General features: G+C 45.9%; 1 protein-coding gene across 4 annotated transcripts in view; it reads left to right on the forward strand.

Annotated features, from left to right (window-relative positions):
• LDLRAD3 (low density lipoprotein receptor class A domain containing 3) overlaps window positions 1-21,758 on the forward strand; it is a 255,995-nt gene that overhangs the window by 230,525 nt on the left and 3,712 nt on the right. For all 4 annotated transcript variants that reach the window (XM_081544662.1, XM_081544663.1, XM_081544664.1 and 1 more), the window contains exon 5: window positions 20,493-20,838. In XM_081544662.1, coding sequence (XP_081400788.1) covers window positions 20,493-20,838 — 346 coding nt within the window. The remainder of the gene's footprint in view (window positions 1-20,492; window positions 20,839-21,758) is intronic.

Consider the following 21,758-nt stretch of genomic DNA (forward strand, 5'->3'; position numbering starts at 1 on the left):
TCTACCTGTAGAGCCTTGTAACTAGAAAGACTGCTCTTCGCTCTGAGCCCTTCTAAAACATGATTTGACTTCACCCTTTGTGCATAAGTAGCTCTGGCTCAGGTATCTCCTGAGGTTGCAGATATGCTGTTGGCTGGACTGAGGTCTCATCTGAAGGCTCGGGGAGGATCTGCTGTGAACCTCACTCACGTAGCCATTATCAGGGTTTGGCTCCTCGTGGGCTGCTGGGATGAGGGCTTCAGCTCCTCACTGGTGGGCTATTGGCTAGAGGTGTCCCTCAGCTCTGTCACGTGTGGACTTCTCCATAGGACGGCTCCCATCATGTCCTCTTAGGAAAGAGAGAGAGCACATCTAAGGCAGAACAAAAGCCACAGTCTTTCTACAACCTAATATTGGAAATGACAGGGCCTCCCTGATAGCTCAGTTGGTAAAGAATCCACCTTCAATGCAGGAGACCCCAGTTCAATTCCTGGGTCAGAAAGATCCCCTGGAGAAGGAGTAGGCTACCCACTCCAGTATTCTGGGCTTCCCTGGTGGCTCAGCTGGTAAAGAATCTGCCTGCAAAGTGGGAGTCCTGGGTTTGATCCATGAGTTGGGAAGATCCCCTGGAGAAGAGAACGGCTACACACTCCAGTATTCTGGCCTGGAGAATTCCATGGACTGTATAGTCCATGGGGTTGCAAAGAGTTGGACACGACTGAGCGACTTTCCCTTTCACTTTTCATTGGAAGTGACAGCTCATTGTTTCTGCCGTAGTCTGTTCATTAGCAGAGATCACACAAGAGTGAGAACCCCAGGAGGCAGGAATCAGAGGGCCTGTCTTAAAGATGGCCGGCCACCCTGGGTGAGGGGAAAGGAGCAAAGGGACCTGAGGTCAGAGAGAATGTGGGGGCTGCTCAGAGAGGGCCTCGTAAGTCTTCATAGGAATTTTAGGTTTTATTGTGACAATTACTGAAGTGTGAAATGACCCATCCATAAGGATTTTTCATTGTAAAAGATTATAATAGGAAAAGATTGGAAGTAGGTCCAAATGCCCATCAATTGATGGCACATCTCTGCAAATAACACACTACAAATGGCATCTATTTATTAAAAAGTAGTCAAAAGTTCATTCCAGGCCCCAGACCAGGAAACAGAAGATGACCTGAAGCCTCCCCTGCCAGAAAGTAGACACATTGCCAGACAGACAAACAGAACCATAGGGGTGTTTTGGAAGGTTACAGGACCCAACCCCAAAAAACTTCCTGTGACCAAAGTTGAAACGACTTGAACAACACATTAAATAATAATAGGATTGGATTCTAGTTCAGAGAGTGAAATGAATATTCACGAGTCCATCTGATGTAAATAAATAATCAAGTAAATAAATAAATGAAAGGAAGGGGCAACCTTCCTTCTAGAAAAATTGCAATTAATGAATGTAGAAGGAAGGAAAGAGAAAATCACCATCAGGATAATACAGTAATAACTTGCTGCAGGCAAAATCCAGGAGAGATGCTAAAATTAGTGGGTGAACATTTAAGCAGAAATAGGATATTTGCATAGTTTCAAAGGATCTCATCCAGATATCAATTAACTACAAAAGGAAAAAGTAGTAACTTAATAGCGTAGAGTCTCGGTGGCTAGCACCTTACATTAATCAGATGGTCATGGTGGACAGACTTAGTCAATACACAGCAGGCATCCCCAGATGAAACACCCTGAAAGGGGCCCATTACTTCTGTGATATGCTTCTTAATAATGGATGTAACTACTAGGCCTCTTTGAAAGTGTCAAGGTTGTGAAAGATAAAGAGAGACTGAGAAAGTGTCACAGGTTCAGAGTCCAACATAGTGTGGGATTCTGGGCTGGATGCTAGGATAGAAAAAGGACATTAGTGGGGAAATCTGGGAAGATCTGAATAAATCCTGTCATTTAGTTAATATAATTGTTCCAAGGTCAATTCTTAGTTGTGACAGTCATCCTGTGGTTAGTAAAGGTGTTCACATTAGGGAAAACAGAACATGGGATATATGGGCACTCTATTTTTGTAACTCCCCTATAAATCTAAACTGATCTCAAAATTAAAAATTTTCTTGAAAACATGTAGTCAGTGCTGTATAGGTATTTATTAAATAGTCAAAATGGTACTTGGCTTTTAAAAAATTATGTGTGATATGGTTCATTAAGTGAAAAAAATTTTAATTGCCATAGTGTTCAAAATAATAGATATTCGCTAATGTATGCCTGAGCTATTTCTGGAAGTCTGCACACACATACACACACATTGATACACACACACACACACCACTTAGTGTAGTTGTGTCTGGGGAGGGGAATGTGGTGGCTTGGAGACGGGAAACAGACTGACTTTTCTCTTACAAATCCTCCCTTTTTAAAATATTTATTTATTTGGCTGCACCACATCTTAGTTGCGGCATGTGAGACATTTTAGTTGCGGCTGTGGGATCTAGTTCCCTGACTCGGATTGAACTGCAGCCCCCTGCATTGGGAGCATGGAGTCTTAGCCACTGGACTAAGAGGGAAGTCCCTACAAATTCTTTCTTACCTGTTCAGTTTGGAGTGTAAGTGTTAGTTGTTCAGTTGTGTCTGACTCTTTGTGACTTCATGGACTGTAGCCCATCAGGCTCCTGTCCATGGAATTTTCCAGGCAAGAATATTGGAGTGGGTTATCTACCATTCTCTTCTCTAGGAGATCTTTCCAACCCAGGGGTCAAACCCAGGTCTCCTGCATTGCAGGCAGATTCTTTACTGTCTGAGCCAGAAGATGCATGTTTGAGTTTGAAACCATGCATCTGGTTGAGTTTGGAACCTTACATCTATTGCTTACTTAAAAAATAAATGTTAAAAAATCAAAGCAGTCGTGGTAGTTCTGAGGACCCAGGGGTTCCTGTTCATTACCCAATATCTCCCACCCTACAGCTGTGCCCAGAATCTCCTGGCACTCAGGCTAGCCCAAGCAGACGTTCAGTAAATGGTTAATGAATAAGCAGGTGCCCTCAGCCATCGGCCCATCACAGGATTCATCTTTATGTCACGTCGATCCTTCTGGGCCCTCTTATTCCTCTTTCTAAGGAGGCCAGCTCGGGCTCTCTGTCAGTGACAGAAGCTTTGATATCTCCCCTTGCTTGTTTTAACACAGCCCCATTAATGTTTAAAAATGCTTGCCTGAGTGCTCTGGCCTTGTCTTTCGTGTCTGGAAAGCGTTTGACAAGGATACATGGATTCTAAAATGGCCCTAGGGGTACGTGGTGATTATTTCCTCTTTAAAGAATCAGGCAGGTAACGGAATCCTCCACTGCCTTGGACCTTGTAAGTTACTCATTTATTATGGAAGAGCCAAGTTCAGAGACCCACTGCCCAGGAAACCATCAGGTTTTGGCATGAAGCCTCCAGGACCTCATCTTAGAGAACGTTAAAACCTCCAGCCAGCTTTCATCTAAGGAAGCATAGATGTGTGCCATCCAGGCATCTCTTAGAAGACAGGATTGCATGGTCAAGAAATCTGCCTGACCACCCAGGAAGGTAAAGGTGGCAGAGAGCAGACAGACTTATAACCATTCAAGACTTTTCATATCCAAGATTGAGGCCAAGCTTGCCATTTCCTGTAGGAACATTTCATTTGCCCACTTCTATGGACAATGCAAAGCAAGAGCTGATGAAGTCCCAGCTGGGGAGGGGTGGGCTTGGTTTCTTCCTTTTTAGTTCTTGATTTTGTCATTTACTGTTTGTAATGGATCCAATCGTCATGTCATGATTGCCACATTTGGGGTATTATAGTAACTTCCCCAAAAGACTGTGTGCTGGTTAACAGCAGCCGGGATTTCTCTTAGCTCCTTGATTATTGCAATGTTGATCTGCTCAAGGATTCAAACTTAGACTTGTGTGGCCAGACAGTTAATATTTTAGGTTTTGTAGCTTGTCAGAGTTGTGTACTTCAGCCTTGTGGCACAAAAGCAGATGCGTACAATGTGTAAATGAACATTTATGTACCAATAAAGCTTTATTTATAAAACAAAAAAGCAGTCTGTGGATCAGACTTCATTGACCCCTGAGCTAGAGCCTGATAAATAAGTCAAGATCAGGTTGTGGAAGAGTTGAGGGCCAGATCAGAGAGGCTTCTCCGGGCCATTGTTAGGAGATTGGGTTTTTTACCTCAGTGAGCAGCCATCTTATTTAGTTCCTAAAATGAGCTTTCTGGGTGCTGTGTGGAAAATGGATTGGAGAGGAGGCAGGGTGGAAATTGGGAGGCCAACCAGGAAGTTCCTGTGGTAATCCATGCCACAGATGATGCCAATTATTCCCATAATTTGGAAGCAGAATTAGTAAGACCTGCCCTTGGATATGAGTTGACAGTGAATGGGAAAGGGTTGGACAAAAATGGAAAACAAAAGGCAAAGACAGAGCGGATGCTGAGACTTCCAGCTCAGGGTGGCTGGGGATGCCATTGTGGGGTTGTAATTGATATTTAATAGTGTTTGTTTTCTCAGCCCCACACTAATGAGACTTTATTTGCAATGATGATGGCATGCCTGAGATAGAATTTTCCTCTCCCTGGTTTTTAGGGTTACCTTTTCCAGCAGTGCTATTTGTTTATGTTTCTCTGCAACTCACAAACTGATCAAAGCTTCCCACTGGAGATAGCAATATTCCGCTCCGGCCGCTGACACTGCAGGCTCAATAACCCATTGTATTGCAGCGCGCCAAGCCTTATTACCAGACCAGAAACCAACTGACCATCGAGTTCAAAGAATGTCTGCTAAGCATTTAATTTTGCAGCTTCCACCAACCACTCCAGGTAAATAGATACAGTAAGCAATAGAAATAGTAATTCTGTGCAGCCTTCCTTATTCAGCAAATTCCAGGAGGCATTTATATCCATTTTAAGCACATTGCCTCCCAGAGCAGCCCAGGATGTCATATGCAGGAGCCTGGGTTGGCTAAAGCCACTTGTACACAAGAGAGAGGGGCCCTTCAATGGTTAGAATGGTCAGAACATTGATCCCAATGTTGCATGCCTGTTGCCTGCCAGCTCCCATTGGCTTTTGCTTTTCACGGTCTGCAGTAGAAGACGTAGCATAAAGGCACAGTTCCCCACTTACTGCACTCTTCTGTTGACATTTGTTAAAGCCATGACACAATTGAGCAGAGTCCTAAAAAGGCCACTGGGGGCCCTCGCTCCCAACTACCCTCATCACTGAGTTTTGATAGTAATCTGAATTTCTATTTTTACAAAAGCCCTTTTGTGTCTTAAATAGCCAATTAAGTTCCTTACCCTCTAGCCAGTTGTGTGTTACTGCCCTGGGCCTGCTTCTTAGCAAAGAGGCCATTTACCACCACCTCACTCCCCAGTTTATCACTTTTGTCCTTCCTCATCAAAGACAGAGAACCAGCTCTGAGCTTGCACAGCAGCTTTTGGCAGGCTTCTAAGAGTGTTGGATCATGGAGGGGGCTTTCCTTCACACCAAGCCGCCCTCCTCATGGTGAGCAGCTTGTCCAGTAGAGGCTATGGGTAACAGTTGGCTGTCTTGTTGAAAATGCAGGGCCTCTTAGGGACACCTCTTGTCCCCTCTGCCCAAATGTGAGAGGTGGAAAGGACAAGAACCCCTGGGCCCTCTTGAAATAAGAACCACTGGAATTCTCAGGGAGATGGCCCCTCATTCTTTCTCCAGGCTTAAAACTTTCTCTTCTCTTTTTCCTCTCTCCCATTTTGAATGTAATCTTAATGTGCTTGTCTCCTGGCTCTCAGTGGTCTCAAAGCCCTAGTTCCCTCCTGGCAGATGGATCTCTGATTTCTTTCTGGCTTGCAGCCAGGATGCCTCCTGCTGTGGTCCGGCTGACGCTGGGCAGGCTGGCAGTGAGGATTTTCCCATCACCCTCCTTTCGGTTAATTTTAGAAACTTGCGTTGCCATGGTAATGGTTCAGTGGGGTTTTCGTGGTTCTCTTTTGATTCAGTCATTTGCCAGTCTGCCCTTTAAATTAAACTTTTTCAGTCCGCATCTAAATTGGGACAGAAGATGTGCTCAGAATGGAGATCCATAAAGGTACAGCAGCTGCATGGGATGTTTTTTGAAAAACAGGACAAAGCCCAGGTGAATGTCGGGATGTCCTTGGTTTACAGTGGCCAAGACAGTTCCTGGAGGCTCCCCTGCTTGAGAGGATGTGGCTGAAGGCTGGTAGAGGTGATCCTGGGAGCCTGGAGAGAAATAGGGCCCCAAGGCTTCTCCCATGTGAGCATCCCCAGGGTCAGATCTCTGCCATTTGGGTGCTGGAATCTCCAGCTCTGAGCTCAGGGCCTGACCATCAATCTGGGCTCCATAAGTGATAAATGAACATGGTCTCAACCAAACATCCTTCCTTAACTCTTACACAAGCCTTGGAAAGCCTCAGCCTCCCCCTCCCTAAAATCCTGGCTCTTCTCCCACTTCCTCTTCTCTGCCAGTCAGCTCAGGTGTGAAGGGATCAGTGTCTTTGCACAGACAAGAGGAAGTCGCAGCAGCCAGCTCACAGTCAGTCCACTTGGCTTAAATTGAAAACAACAGTCTTTAATGTTCCTGTCAACTCTGCTGAGGCAGGCAGGTTTTTAATCCTGACATGACAGATGAGGCTTAGAAAGGTGCGGGAAATTGCTCAGCATCACTCGTGTGGTCTGTGGCTGAATCAGAGCTCTGAGCCTGTCCACCAGACTCCCAAATGTCAGCTGACCATCATGCATGCCACTTGTGGTTCATTGGTTGGACCTGTCCTCATTCATACTACACCTCACTTCCCTCCATGAGCAGCCAGGTACCCGATGACCTTAGACTTGCCATCCCAGGGTGGGGATGTCACCCGTGTCAGCTCTAAGCCCCATAGAGACACTGCATGCTGGGTGTTTATCACCCCTACTTTACAAATGAGGAGAATGAGCAATAGACTGGCCAGGGTGTCACGGGGACACAGGCAGAAGTGGGATTTGGGCCAGACCTGGGGGTGTGGTTGGGATAGTCCGCGAGAAACTGAATATACAGATAGACATTGGCTAGACCACATGTCAAAGCAGAACTCTGACCCCCAGCCTCCAACATCAGCCCAGGGAGCCAAGCATTAACTCCTGTAACTATGGACCCAAAGCATCCAAGACTTGATTAGTAATTGAGAGCTTCCCTAAATTTTGTCCCCATTCCCAGCTTTGGACCAACCAGAGAAAACCAACTACGACCCCTCCCCAGCTACTCACACCAGATTCCCACACCTAGTCTGCCTGCCTCCAGCCTCCCCGGACCAGCAGCCTCTGGTCAGAGCTCACTCCATCCTTCCCATTTGTCCTCTGGGTGTGGTCGGAAACCTGGGCTCCAGTCTCAGCTCTGTCTCTTCCTGGCTGTGTCATCTGGGGCAAGTGACCTTACTTCTGTGAGACTTATTTTTCTCATCTGTGCTGCTAACTGAGCTCATAGCCACGAAGCACTTGGCTCGTAGGGTGCTTAGTCTCACATGAAAGATGTAGGTGCTTCTGGCAGGCGTGCAGTGTGCTGAGAGTGAGACTGACAGAGCCACAGAGCTAGAGACACTCTGCTCACTTCCACCAGCGCATCGTTACAGAGCACCGTGTTGGGCATCGGGGATGCAGCCATGAGTGAGCAGAATCTGGGTATGCCCACAGACAGTTACGTTCCAGCAGGAGAGAGATGATTTGGTACAAATGCACTGACCAGTGACAGGTGTTATGGGTGCTATGGAGACATATAAAGCAGGGAAGGAGTGGAAATGGCTGGCAGTGGCCCAGGAAGCCACCCCATGACGCTGACCTAGGAACAGAGACTTGAATGGAATTGAATGTAAATGATGAGGATGCCTGGGGAGGCCTGTCCTGGGCAGATGGCACAGCAAGAACAAAGGCCCTGGGGCAGGCATGTGCCTGGTGTGTCCTAAAAACACAGCAAGGAGGCCAGTGGTTCTGCAGCAGAAGGAGCCAGAGAGAGGGGGCAGGAGTGAATGTCGGAGTGATATCAGAGGCAAGATCATTTAGGACTGGGAGGCCAAGGTGAGGACTTCAGGGTCTTATACCGACTATCTTGAGTATCCCTTGGACAACAAAGAGATCAAGCCAGTCAATCCTAAAGAAGATCAACCCTGAGTATTCATTGGAAGGACTGATGCTGAAGCTGAAGCTCCAATACTTTGGCCACCTGATGTGGAGAGCCGACTCATTGGAAAAGACCCTGATGCTGGGAAAGACTGAGGGCAGGAGGAGAAGGGGGTGACAGAGGATGGTTGGACGGCATCACTGAGTCAATAGACAGGAGTTTGAGCAAACTCTGGGAGATAGTGAAGGACAGGGAAGCCTGGCATGCTGCAGTCCATGGGGTCGCAAAGAGTCAGACACGACTTAGCAACTGAACAGCAACAACTGAGTATGTGGGAAGTGACTAAGGGGTTTTGAGTAGAGGAGTGAAATAAACATGAGAGAATGAATTTAGAATTTAGAAGGAGCACCCCACAGCTCAGGGAAAAGAGACTGGAGAGCAAGAGTTGGGGCAGGGTGGAGGTGCATGGCTGCTATGATGGCGGCAGCCATGGTGGGTATGGGACATGGGCATGAGGACTGGGGCTTGTGGTCAGAGTCCTGCTTGGGATCAGATGTGTCCGAGCTCCCCTTTGAGGATTCTGTGTCCTGCCAGCGCTGGGACCAAAGCACAAGACCCCAGTGTGTGTGTAAAACGAATAGCCCTTGCCTCTGGGGTGCGGGGGCCCCAGTCATCACGTTAAGATTTGCTGAAATCCCAGAAGCCATGTATGTGTTCACGGTCAATAACACTCCCCCTGGGGAGCCCCACTTGTAATCTTCTGTTACCAACCCTTTCCCCTAAATTATTCAGCAAGCTCTCTGCACGCAAAGCTCCAAGTGTGCTCACTCAGCATTTCCCTGGGTAATAAGGTTTAACAGACAGATGTAGCACTGAGGAACTGATTATGCAGGGACCATGATGAACTCAAGCTTCCAGAGAACAGACCCAGGGCAGCCTTGGGCTCTTTGCATGTTTAAACGGGACCAGCTCCTGCTTACTTGGTTTTGTCAGGTGTCAAGATGGCAGGGTGTGGGGCAACCTTCCCAGTGATGGAATCTCTTCAGGAGCTGCCACACAGTCTGGGCTCCTGGTGCTTGGCCAACTTCAGTCAGTGATGGGGTGCTGGATTGTAACTGGGTGTGGCCTGGGAGACGGGTACCACTGCTGCACAGAGGGGAGGGGTGCTAGGCAGTTGCTTCTCACCTTCTGCCTCTTAGGTTTGCAGCTGCAGCCACAGAGCTTCCCCCAACAGCATACCTGAAGGCCAGGGATGCCCTTATGATCTGTGAAAAGATGACTTCCAGAGTGTTGGGAATATGCTTATTTAGAACGTGATGTATATTCTGTCCAGGGCTTCCCCAGTGGCTCAGTGGTAAAGAATCTGCCTGCATTGCAGGAGCCTCAAGAGACGCCAGTTCAATCCCTGGGTCAGGAAGATCCCCTGGAGGAGGGCATGGCAACCCACTCCAGCATTCTTTCCTAGAGAATTCCATGGATAGAGGAGCCTGGTGGACTACAGTCCATTGGGTTGCAAAGAGTCAGACACGACTGAAGCAACTTAACATGTGTGTTCTGTCCATCTCCGAAAAGCAACAGGTTGATGAAATAGCCATATTCTCCCATGAAGCATCACTGTATCAATTCAGTTCAATCACTCAGTCGTGTCCAACTTTTTGCAACCCCATGGACTGCAGCACTCCAGGCCTCCCTGTCCATCACCAACTCCCGGAGTTTACTCAAACTCATGTCCATTGAGTCGGTGATGCCATCCAACCATCTCATCCTCTGTCATCCCCTTCTCATCCTGCCTTCAATCTTTCCCAGCATCAGGGTCTTTTCAAATGAGTCAGTTCTTCACATCAGGTGGCCAAAGTATTGGAGCTTCAGCATCAGTCCTTCCAATGAATATTCAGGGCTGACTTCCTTTAGGATGGACTTTAGGATCACAGTATACAGTTGCCTAATAAAAACTCTGAAAAATCCTATAATGATAGCTATTAATAATAGCTAGGCTTTGTTGAGTATTTCCTGTGTACCAAAGTTCTAAACACTTTTTTATGTATGTTCTCATTTTATCCATGAAACAACTCCATGAGGGGAGTTCTGCTGTTATCCTGTTTCACATATGAGGATTTTTAGGCACAGAGAGATAGAGTAACTTGCTGTAGGTCACACAGCTAGTAGGTGGCAAAGCCAAGGATTGAATCTAGACAGTTTGGTTCCAGAACTTGCACTCTGAATGGCTACAAAGAAAGTGGTTTAATTTGTCTAATCCACTTTTTCTCATAACTCTTTGCTCAAGGTATCCTTTTTCGAGAAATACCTCTTACCACCTCACCAAAGACATTTCAGAATATATTGATCAGAGTCAATGGAGTTACTGGAGAAAGGACTCCGTTGCAAGAACAATAAGGTGGGGTGACAACTGGACAGGAGAAGCAGAAGAGGGGAGGGGAGGCCATAGAGAACTACCTGGGACCATGTGGCAGCTTCTGGCATCAGACTCCTGGGCACAAATACTAGTTGTATCATGTGCTTGCTTTGTGACCTTCTGTAAGTTACTTAACCTCTCTGGGCTTCAGTTTCCCCATCTGTAAATCAGGGTTATTGTAAGGATGAAGTGAAATTGTGCATACAGGATGGAGATTAGCAGTAGGGGCCCTACTTGCCTCAACTTCAAGGTTACCCTCATCCAGGTCGCCTTATTCAGTGTTTGACTCTTTCTGTAAATGGAGAGGTTGTGAATTACTATGTTTCAAAGTCAGTTTACAGATATCAAAAAGTACTTGCAGGAACTCCCCTGGTGGTCCAGTGGTTAAGAGCCCGCCTTCCAATGCAGGGGTCGTGGCTTCAATCCCTGGTCGGGGAACTAAGATCCCACATGCCATGGGGCAAGGAAGCCCGAGTGCTGCAATAAGAGAAGGCCACGCGCCACAACGAAGAGCCCACTCCCCCCCAAAAAAAAGTACTTGCTGAATATCTTCTGTATTTCCATGGCTGTGTTTGGCCCTGAGTAGGACTCCAAAGTGAGAGTCTGGCCCTTGCCCACCGAAACTCCTCTTCATGTTGAAAGACAGGTGAACATGAAAGTCATACGTGAAGAGCAAGGATTCTGGAGCCAGACTGGCTGGGTTCCTCCCGGTTCCCTCTCTAATCAGCTCTAACATTAGCTAGTTGTTATTATTATTACTAGTATTATTATTATTAATAGTGTCTGGAGGATTTGGGCAAGTGACTTACCCTCCCCGTGCCCCCATTTCCTCCTCTGTAAAGCAGTCGACTTCATAGGATGATGTATCTGGTTCCCAGGACTGCCAAAACAAATCACTACTACCCCGGTGGCTTAAAACAACAGCACAATTATTCTCTCACAAGTCTAGAGACCAGAAGTCTGACATGCAGGTACTGGCAGGGTTAGTTCTTTGTGGAAGTTCCAAGGAGAGTCAAGTCTCCCTCCTCTCCTCTGCTTTAGTGTCCTTTGCTTGGGGGCTGCAACCTCTGCCTCCATCTCTGCATGACTGTTCCCTTGTCTGTTTCTGGGCCTTCTCCTTTCCTGTCTCTCATAAGGACACTCTGAGATTCACCCTAATTCATCTCAAAGTCTTTACCTTAATTATTTCTTCAGAGATCATTATTTCAAGGAAGGTCACATTCTGAGGTTCCTAGTTGGATGGAGGGACATTGTCCAACTCACTGCAGATGGCTTAAGGATTACAAAATCAGAATTCATATGGAAACACATAAGATATTGCTGATAGAATGAGAGCTTCAGTGATCATCAAGATGGTGATAACATTATTATTACTCTGAGTTCAATGGAAACATGGGTGGTGGTTGTTGGTATTATTTGTACTATTTCAGTGGGGGACAGGTCACAAAGCAAATAGCCATGCAACACTCCAACACCCTCCAGGGTTGGTACTCAGAAGCCAAGGCAGGAAAGGCTGCAGAGTCTGAATGTGTGGCTGGGGAGGGTGATGTGAGCCATTCAGAGTCCTGGACCTGAAGAACTTGACAAGAATGCCACAGCTACAGAGCCGGGTCGTGTTCAAACTGATGAGGATACTGCAGAAAGATTAGAGGACAAAGAGGCTAAAGATAGTCAGACCACAAGGAGGGTTCTCTTCCAGTCCTGGGCCTGTTGAAGGCCAGAAGCAGAGGCTGGAGAAGCCCTGCATAGTAGCAGTTGACCACGCTTGGTGGCTCAATGTGGTCAGAGAAAAGGACAGCCCCAGAGACCAGATGGCCTGGGAAACAACCAGCATCCAGAGCCCACCCTGAGAAATCGTTATATCAGTGACCAAAGATTAGCGTATTTATCCTTTGTTTGGGGCAGTGAGTATAGAAGGTAGACCAGTAAACCCAGCCCTCCCCTCATGGCTGTTATAGTCTGGTTGGTCTCTCTGAATATTACTGTAGCATTGTTTACAATAGTGCCCCCCCCAAAAAAAAAACAACTAAAATGTACATAAGTCAGGGGCTAGTGAAATAAATTGTGAGGTACCTATGTAGTGGGATTCTACACAGCTCCTTAACAAAAGTGTGTGGAGGTGAGGAAAGATGTCCATTTGTAGAAATGTCTGTATAACCTGAAGAAAAGTACGTGTGTATATACACAAAGAAGAGTTTTAAGGGATCTCTACTTAGTGGGTCAGCAAACTAAGGCCAGTGGGCTGAATCTGATCTGCTGCCTGTTTTTTGTTTGGTTGGTTTTATCTTTTTAATCTTCTATTTTATTTGACTTTACAGTTTTTGAAACTATATCTAGACGATTTTTTAAATAACTTTTGACATATGAAAATTATATAGAGTAACATGATTATTCAGTCTTAATAAAGATACTCAGGCATTTTTACACATGAAAGATCTCAAAAAGTACAATCTTTCTGAAGCTGAATTAAAAGAACACTTAGAATGAAATCAGTTGTAAAATGTAATAATTGTTTTGTCTACCTTAACTGGAAATTTTAAGAACTATTATCTCTTCTAAAGGATTATTAATCTGAAGTTGATAAATTCCTGAAAATTTTTTTCCTGTTAAAATCTAATACCTGGTCACATACATACATGTAATACAACCATAATTCTCACAATAAGAGAATATAAACAATGGCTTGGAGAAATCTATGAAATGATAATTTCTCAGTGGTTGGTCCAGCTGCCTGTCATTGTAAATCAGATTTGGGACACAAATACACTCATTCACTGATGTACTGTTTGTAACTGCTTTGCACTACAGAGGGCTTCCGTTGTAGCTCAGTTGGTAAAGAATCTGCCTGCAATGCAGGAGACCGAGGTTCGATTCCTGGGTCAGGAAGATCCCCTGGAGATGGAAATGGGAACCCATTCCAATATTCTTGCCTGGAGAATCCCAAGAACCGACGAGCTTAGCAGGCTACAGTCCATGGGGTCGCAAGAATTGGACACAACTTAGCAACTAAACCACCACCACTTCAGAGGCGGAGTTGAGTGGTTATGGCTGAACCTGTACAACACACTGTCTGACTCTTGACAGAAAAGTTTGCCAGCCCCTAGTCTACACCAGACTGTGAACTTCTTTTTCTAGTAGGGAGGGGGAGGGAGAGGTTGTCTGTCATGAACATTTCTATATTACTTTAAATTTTAATTTTAATGTATTTTTATAATCAGAAAAATTTAATTTGGAAGAAAAGAAAACACAGGATTCACACTACCCAATTTTGAGACTTGCTATAAAGCTGTAGTTCTCAGCACACTTGCTGGCATAAGGATTGGCATGTAACTCAATCAAACAGAATAGATCATTTAGAAATAGACCCAGCCTTGTATGCTCAATTGATTTTCAACAAAGGTGCCAAGGTAATTCAATAAAAAATGATAGGCTGTTCAACAAATGGTCCTGGAACAATAGGATATCCAAAGGGAGGGGAAAAAAGAACATTAAACTTCACCTTGTACCATAAACAAAAATTAACTTGCAGTGGATCATAGATGTAAATGTAAGAGCTAAAGCTATAAAACATCTTCTGGGCAAAGATTTCTTGGATAGAGTACAAAATTCACAAAAACACAAGAGAAATAATTAATACAATGGACTTTATAAGAAAATTTTGAACACTTATCTTCAAAAAGATCCTGTAAAGTAGGTGAAAAGCGAAGCCACGGTCTGGGAGAAAATATTTGTGAGACACACATCTGGAAAAGAGTTTGTCTCCCAGAACGTCTATCGGACTCTTACTACTGAATAAGTAGTCAAACAAGCCAGTTTTGAAATGGGCAAGAGATTTAAATAGATGTTTCACCAAAGAAGATATACAGATGGCAAATCAGCACATGAACAGATGCTCAGCATCATTAGTCACTGAGAAATGCAACTTAAAACCTCAGTGAGGTACCACTACACACCTGTGTGCCTGGCTGAAATTGAAAAGGCTCGCTATGTTATGCACTATGAGGTTGCAGACTGACTAGGGGAAGGCTTAGTGCTACAGCCACCTTGAAGATCAGTGTGATAGTTTCTCATAAAGTTAAGCATACACCTTCCATATGACCCAGCAGCCTACCCCTAGGTATATACTCCCTAAATAAGAAAATATATGTCAGCATAAAGATCTGCACTCCAGAAACTGAAAACAACCTCTTCCCTCCATTAACTGGTGGAGGGATAAACAAGTTGTGAGTATCCATTACAAGGAACTCTGTACTCAGAGGAACCTGGGTGCACCTCACAGGCATTATGCTGAATGAAAGAAGCCATGCACAATAGGCTACTTACCGAAAGATTCCCTTCCGTGACTGTCAGGAAATGATAAATATATTTGGACAGAAAACAGACCAGTGGTTTCCAGCGGCTGCTAACAAGGGGAGGGATGGGAATGTTTGATATCTTGCTTGTGGTGATGTTTTTGCAACTGTTGCATTTAGTTGAGCATGTGTGCTAAGTCGCTTCCGTCACGTCCAACTCTTTGCAACCCTGTGGACAGTAGCCCCCCAGACTCCTCTGTCCACGGGATTCTCCAGGCAAGAATACTGGAGTGGGTTGCTGTGCCTCCTCCAGAGGATCTTCCGTACAGCTCATCTAACTATACATTTTAAAACAGTAAGTTTTATTGTGTATCAGTTATACTTCAATAAACTTGGTGTTTAAAAATACTTAATCTAGAGGAAAATTAACTTTAAAAATAATTTTTTTAAAGAAGCAATGGAGTTTTCAGGATAATAGTGAGGCATCCATTTGAACAGGGCAGTGTGCCTTCTAGAACAGGAACTCTGGACTCAGGGGTCTTGAGTGAGTGAGTGACAGTGAAACGTGAACCCCCAGGAGCCCTCACACGACAGGGAGAGAAGGAAGGAAAACCTCAGCCTAGGCAGGGCCAGAAGAAGAGACAAGATGCTTATTTTTTGACTGGATAAGACAGTATAAATCATAAAGAGTAGAAAAGAGTAAACCATGAAAAGTACTGGGAAAGTTCTCTCCCAGTTGTACTAGTTCTGTGTCCTTCTAGAAATATTCAAAACATTCTCTACTGGACTTTTTTTTTTTCCCCCGCACTTAGCATGATATCTTTCAGACTATTTCACATCAGTTTATGTAGAGCTACCATGGTTTCTTAAGTAGGTGTGATACTGTCTGGATGCACCATAATTTATTTAGCCAGTCCACAAATAATGGACATTTAGATCTTTTCTTGATATATCTTTCTAGATATATTTGCTATCGTGAACAATACTCCAATGAATACTTGTATTAAAGAGTTGTTTCTCATCTGCGTGAATGTATCTGTTAGTTAGATTCATAAGAGTGGAAAGGCTGGGTCAAATGATATGTACTTTCTCTAGATACATATTGTTAATGTACATTTGTTGTTTTGATCTATATTGTTAACTCCATCACTACCCTAGTTTGTACCAATTTACCCTCCTACCAGTCATGCATGAATAATTATATCTGTTTTCCTGGCAAAATGTGAACTCATACTTCACCTTTGCCCAGTCTGAAACTAGTGTAAGTGTTAGTTGCTTGGTCGTGTCCGACTCTTTGCAACCCCATGGACTGTAGCCCATGAAGCCCCTCTCTCCATGGAATTCTCCAAGCAAGCATACTGGAGTGGGTAGCCACTCCCTTCTCCAGGGAATCTTCCCGACTCAGGGATCAAACCCAGGTCTCCCGCATTGCAGACAGATTCTTTACTGTCTGAGCCACTAGAGAAGCCCAGTCTGAGAGGTGAATAATTGTATGCTAGAGGAAATATAATTTGAATCTGGAGGAGGGAATGTTTTAGAAGCAAAGGAACTCCCAAGTCACAAGTGTCCACTGCTTTAGTCCCTCTGTCAGTCCGGATAGCACCTCTGTATGAATTAGAAAAAGGCCTTCCTCCTCCCCAGGACATCTACCGTCTGCTCGAAAACTGTCGTGGTAACTACACAAAGCTGTGACTGAGGTGATGAGCAGCCCTGGATCATGGCCGTCTCCACCACGGGGAGCAGCCAGAGCCCCGGAAGCTCTGAGCACACAGTGGTCCCTGGTGGTAACCAGATTGCCTGGAATTAATGCAGTAGAAGCCACAGATGCAGGACAGGAGTTCAGGCTGTCTGACAGTGGAGTATGAGGGCATGAGCTTGAGGGACAGCCAGAACAAATGGAAACTTCATTATCCATGGATTATGCACTTGGAACTCAGGTCCCAGGCAACTCTGATATTAGTAATTTGGCTCGTGGGCTCATTAAGCTCTTAAGAAAAGTGAGTCTAGTTAATGAATTAATGCAAGATGACATTTTACATACAGAGCGGAAACCAGGCACCCCTGAGTTATGTAACATCATAATTTCTCGAGCAAATGTGGTCACCGCTTCTTGCCAGCAAGCATTTTACATTCCATTCATTGAGAGCTCCCTCCTGGATTCTTAAAACCTCAAGTGGTTACATGCAAGTCAGTGTTTTAAGATCTCTGGAACCATTTGTTTTCCATGTGACAATCCATCGACTTTTAAGGAGTACATCTCAGGGACTTTGCTGATGGTCTGGTGATGAAGAATCTACCTGCCAATATAAGGGACCTGGGTTGGATCCCTGGCCAAGGAGCTAGGATCCCACAAGCCTCAGGCAACTAAGCTCATGTGCAGCAACTACTGAGTCTGCACACCTACAGCCCGTGCTCTGCTACAAGAGAGGCTACCGCGGTGAGAAAGCCACACGCCACAGCTGGAGAGGGGCTTCTGCTCCCCACAACTAGAGAAAGCCCACGCACAGCAGCAAAGACCCAGTGCGGTCAAAAATAAAGGAGGAGGTATATCTCCCTGGAAGGGAGCTCTTCCGTTCTTATTCTCTCCCCAACACCACCCCCCACCAAAATGGGTTTTCCTAGCCATTCCCTCTGGTCTAGTGAAGCTGGTGAGGTAACAGAGAGAACGTGAACACTAAGAATTCACATCACTAGTTCGGGATGATGAAGAAGTCTCGAGATGGATCATGGTGGTGGTTACTCAACAGTGTGAATGTAACTTCATGTCACTGAACTGCTTACCTGCAGTTGGTTAAAATGGTAAATTTTATGTTACATATATTTTTACGACAATAGAAAAGAGGAAAGGGACTCCTCGTGCCCTGTTGAAGGGAATGCAGATTGGTGCAGTCACTATGGAAAACAGTATAGAGGTTCCTCAAAACTACAAAAATGGAAATACCAGGTGATCCAGCAACTCCACCTCTGAGTGTTTACTCAAGGAATATGAAAACGCTAGTTTGAAAAGATATGTGCATCCCTATGTTCATTGCAGCATTATTTACAGTAGTTGAGATATGGAAACAACCTGAGTGTCCATCAACAGATGAATGAATGGATAGAAAAGATGTGGTCTATGTGTGTATACACACAAACAGACACACATACACACACACATGTATTATTACTCAGCCATAAAAAATGAAATCTCGCCGCGGTACCTGGAGAGTATTGTGCTAAAGGAGATGTCAGATGGAGAAAGACAAATACTGTGTGATTTCATGCATATATGGAATATAAAATACAAACAAAATAAGTGAACAGACCAAACCAAACAAAATACGGAGGTGCAGGGAACAGAGTGGTGGTTGCCAGAGGGCCGGGGGTGTGGGGGGAGGGTGAAAAGTGTAAAGAGGGTCAACTGTATGGTGGTGATGAGTGGTGGTGGTTTAGTTGATAAGTTGTGTGTGATTCTTGTGACCTCATGGACTGTGTAGACCACCAGGCTCCTCTGTCCATGGGATTCTCCAGGCAAGAATACTAGAATGGGTTGCCATTCCCTTCTCCAGGGGATATTCCCAACTCAAGGATTGAACTCACGTCCCCTACATCGCAAGCAGATTCTTTACCGCTGAGCCACCAGGGAAGCCCATGGTGATGAGTGGGAACAGAAGTTTTGGTGGTGAGCGCACTCTAATGTAGACAGAAGGTGAAATACAACGTTGTGCACATGGGCGATCTAGTGACGAGGGTGTGGGAAAGCTTAGCCTGGGGCTGGACCTACCAGTGTGCGGTGCTGCTTCCACTTCATAGCTCACACTGGCCGCTGAGGACCCACTCAGACCTCCTCTCGGCTTCAGAGGTTGACCAAGCACAGGGTGTGGTCTCAGACTTGCTCACTTAGGCTGCATTTAGATGATTCTTGCGGCTGGGTCACAGCTGTGGGTAGTCGTGGATCTTCCAGCTTTTTCCATGAGGAAGGACACTCTGGTTTCCTGGGCCCGCCTGAACCTGGCCACCCTTGCCAGCTGTGTCCTGCTGATGGGAAACCCTTCCCCTGCGTATGTGAAGTGGGGGCTGTTGCTTCAAGTGGAAAGGAGGGGACTGGCATCCTGCAGGGCGGGGGTGGGTTTCAGGCTTTCATTCAAGGGCTTCTGAGCAAATGCCTGCTGGTTGCCTAGCAGGCCTTGTTAGGGGGCTGCGGGCAAAGGGTTAGGGGCGAGGCTCTGAAGTCAGACCACTGGGGCTCAAATCAGGCACAGCCCCTCACCTCCTGACCCTGTGAACCCTGGTCAGGGGACCCAACCTCTCTGAGCATCCCTTTCCTTGCCTTAAAAAGAAGGCAGTTACAACACCTACTTCACGGAGTTGCTGTGAGTTATATAGATGTGATGAAGTACGTATATGTATGCCTGGAACACCCACAGTGTGTCCACTGTTGTTCTAAGTGTTTGATAATGAGTCACTCATTTCATACTCTCAACACCCCGGTGCGGTGGGGACTAATACCATCCCCATTTCACAGATGAGCAAATTACAGCACAGAGAGGTTGACCACTTTCCAAAGGGCACACAGCCAGTCAGTTGAATTGCTAGGGGTTGAATGGCTCCAGAGTCCATGATTTTAGCCTGTGCAACGCTGGCTCTTCATGAAATAAGTACTTCACCAACATAAGGAACCCCAGACACACTGGCTGGTGTGCCTCATAGATATTATATTATAAACTTCCAGAGAAAAACTGATTTCTGTCATAGTAATTATCACTCCCGTTCCCTGGATATTATATTCTCCTGGGCTGATTTTTTTAATGACTTTATTGAGGTATAATTTACATTATATATGGCTTCCCAGGTGGCACTAGTGGTAGAGAATCCACATGCCTATGCAGGAGACATAAAAGACGCGGGTTCCATCCCTGGGTTGAGAAGAGCCCCTGGAAGAGGAAACGGCAACCCACTCCAGTATTCTTGCCTGGAGAATCCCATGGACAGAGGAGCCTGGTGGGCTACAGTCCATGCGGTCGCAAAGAGTCGGACACGACTGAAGCAACTTAGCGTGCATTACATAACATAAAATTTGCCCATTTTAACTGTACAATTCAATGAGTTTTAGTAAGTGTATCAATTTGTGTGGCCATCACCACATCCAGTTTTACAGCAGTCCCATCTCCCCAGCAAGATCCCCAACGCCCATCACCAGTGAGTCCCCATGCCCCAGGCAACCATTAATCAGCTTTTTGTCCCTATGAATTTGCTTTTCCTGAACATTTCATATAAATGGAATCATACAATGTGGTCTCTTGTGTCTGGCTTATTTCGCTTAGCATAATGTTTTGAGGCCTCATCTGTGTCATAGCATGCATCAGTACTCTTTATGGCCTGATAATATTCCATGGTATAGACAGTCCATGTTTTGTCTATCTATCCACCAGTCAGTGGACATTGGGATGGTTTCCACTTTTTGGCTATTGTGTCTGGCTTATTTCACTTAGCATAATGTTTTGAGGCTCATCCATGTCGTAGCATGTGCCAGTACTCTTTATAGCTGGATAATATTGCATTGTACGGACAGCCCACATCTTGTCTACCAGTGGGTGGACATTAGGGTGGTTTCCACTTTTCGGCTACTGTGAATGGTGCTGCTGGAACGTCGCACACCCTTCCTGGGGCTGACTTCGAGGCACGTGAGTGAAGCAACCTGGTAACCTCTCTCCTTTTCTCTCTCCTCTGGGGCTTCCCAGAACCAGGCAGCGGGCAAGTGTTTGTGACCTCGGAGAACCAGCTCGTGTACTACCCCAGCATCACCTACGCCATCATCGGCAGCTCCGTCATCTTCGTGCTGGTGGTGGCCCTGCTGGCGCTGGTCCTGCACCACCAGCGGAAGCGCAACAACCTCATGACACTGCCGGTGCACCGGCTGCAGCACCCCGTGCTGCTCTCCCGCCTGGTGGTCCTGGACCACCCCCACCGCTGCAACGTCACCTACAACGTCAACAACGGCATCCAGTACGTGGCCAGCCAGGCCGAGCAGAACGCTTCAGAAGTGGGCTCCCCGCCCTCCTACTCAGAGGCCCTGCTGGACCAAAGGTGTGTGCTGGACGGGAGACCCTGGGGTGGCCAGGGAGGGAGGTCATCCCACGTAGGGGCAGAGTCTGTGTGCACTCACCTGGGATCCTGGTCTTGCCAGGAGCCTGCATGCAGCTGCGACGATGCCACAGTGTCTGACTTGTACTGAGTCTTTGCAAAACAGTTCACACGTATCATCTCACTTAATCCTCATAGCGACTCACCAAGCGAGGTTATATTTGCCTCAGTTTTGCAGATGAGAAAACTGAGTTTTTCAGTTACTCATCTGAGGATATACAGCTAGGATCCTAGCCAGTTCAGATACCTCCTCCTCCCTGGTAACGCCACATGGACACATATGCCCAGCTCTGGGGATTCACCTGCTACCGCAGAACAGTGCCCATGTTGGAGGTTTGATTTCTAATTGAATGAATGAATGAGTAGGTGAATAAATAAGTACTTTAACTTTGAATGGCATCATCTATAAGATAAAGGAGATGAAATAGAATATTCTCAAGCTTAGAACCCTCATTGCAGATGGACATATACAAGAAACCGCAACACACAAAGTCAAATGCAGAATTCTGTTATTGGAGCAGGTAGTGGACCACAGTCCCGCCAGCTCAGCCTTCCTCTGTCCTTTGATGACCTCCAGTGTATCCCAGAGAACCCACTTTGAAGTCCCAGGACCAGAGCTACCTGAGCCCCCAGTTCTCAGCATCCCCTACCCTGCAGGAACCCTCTTCCATAAGCCTGGGACTCACTGGTGAGGCATTTTGCAGGCAGTGTCCCTGGGCTAACTGGGCTCCTCCTTGAGCCCTGTCCAGTGTTATTTAATCTTGTATTATTTAATCTTTATTTTTCCTCCTCATAAAAGATACACAAAGCTCCAGGGCCTGGTGCTTAAGGACATCTTTGCAAATAAGCACTAAGAACACAGA

The sequence above is a fragment of the Giraffa tippelskirchi genome, chromosome 11 (assembly GCF_054371585.1).
Source record: "Giraffa tippelskirchi isolate mGirTip1 chromosome 11, T2T-mGirTip1v1.2.pri, whole genome shotgun sequence".
NCBI lineage: Eukaryota > Metazoa > Chordata > Mammalia > Artiodactyla > Giraffidae > Giraffa > Giraffa tippelskirchi.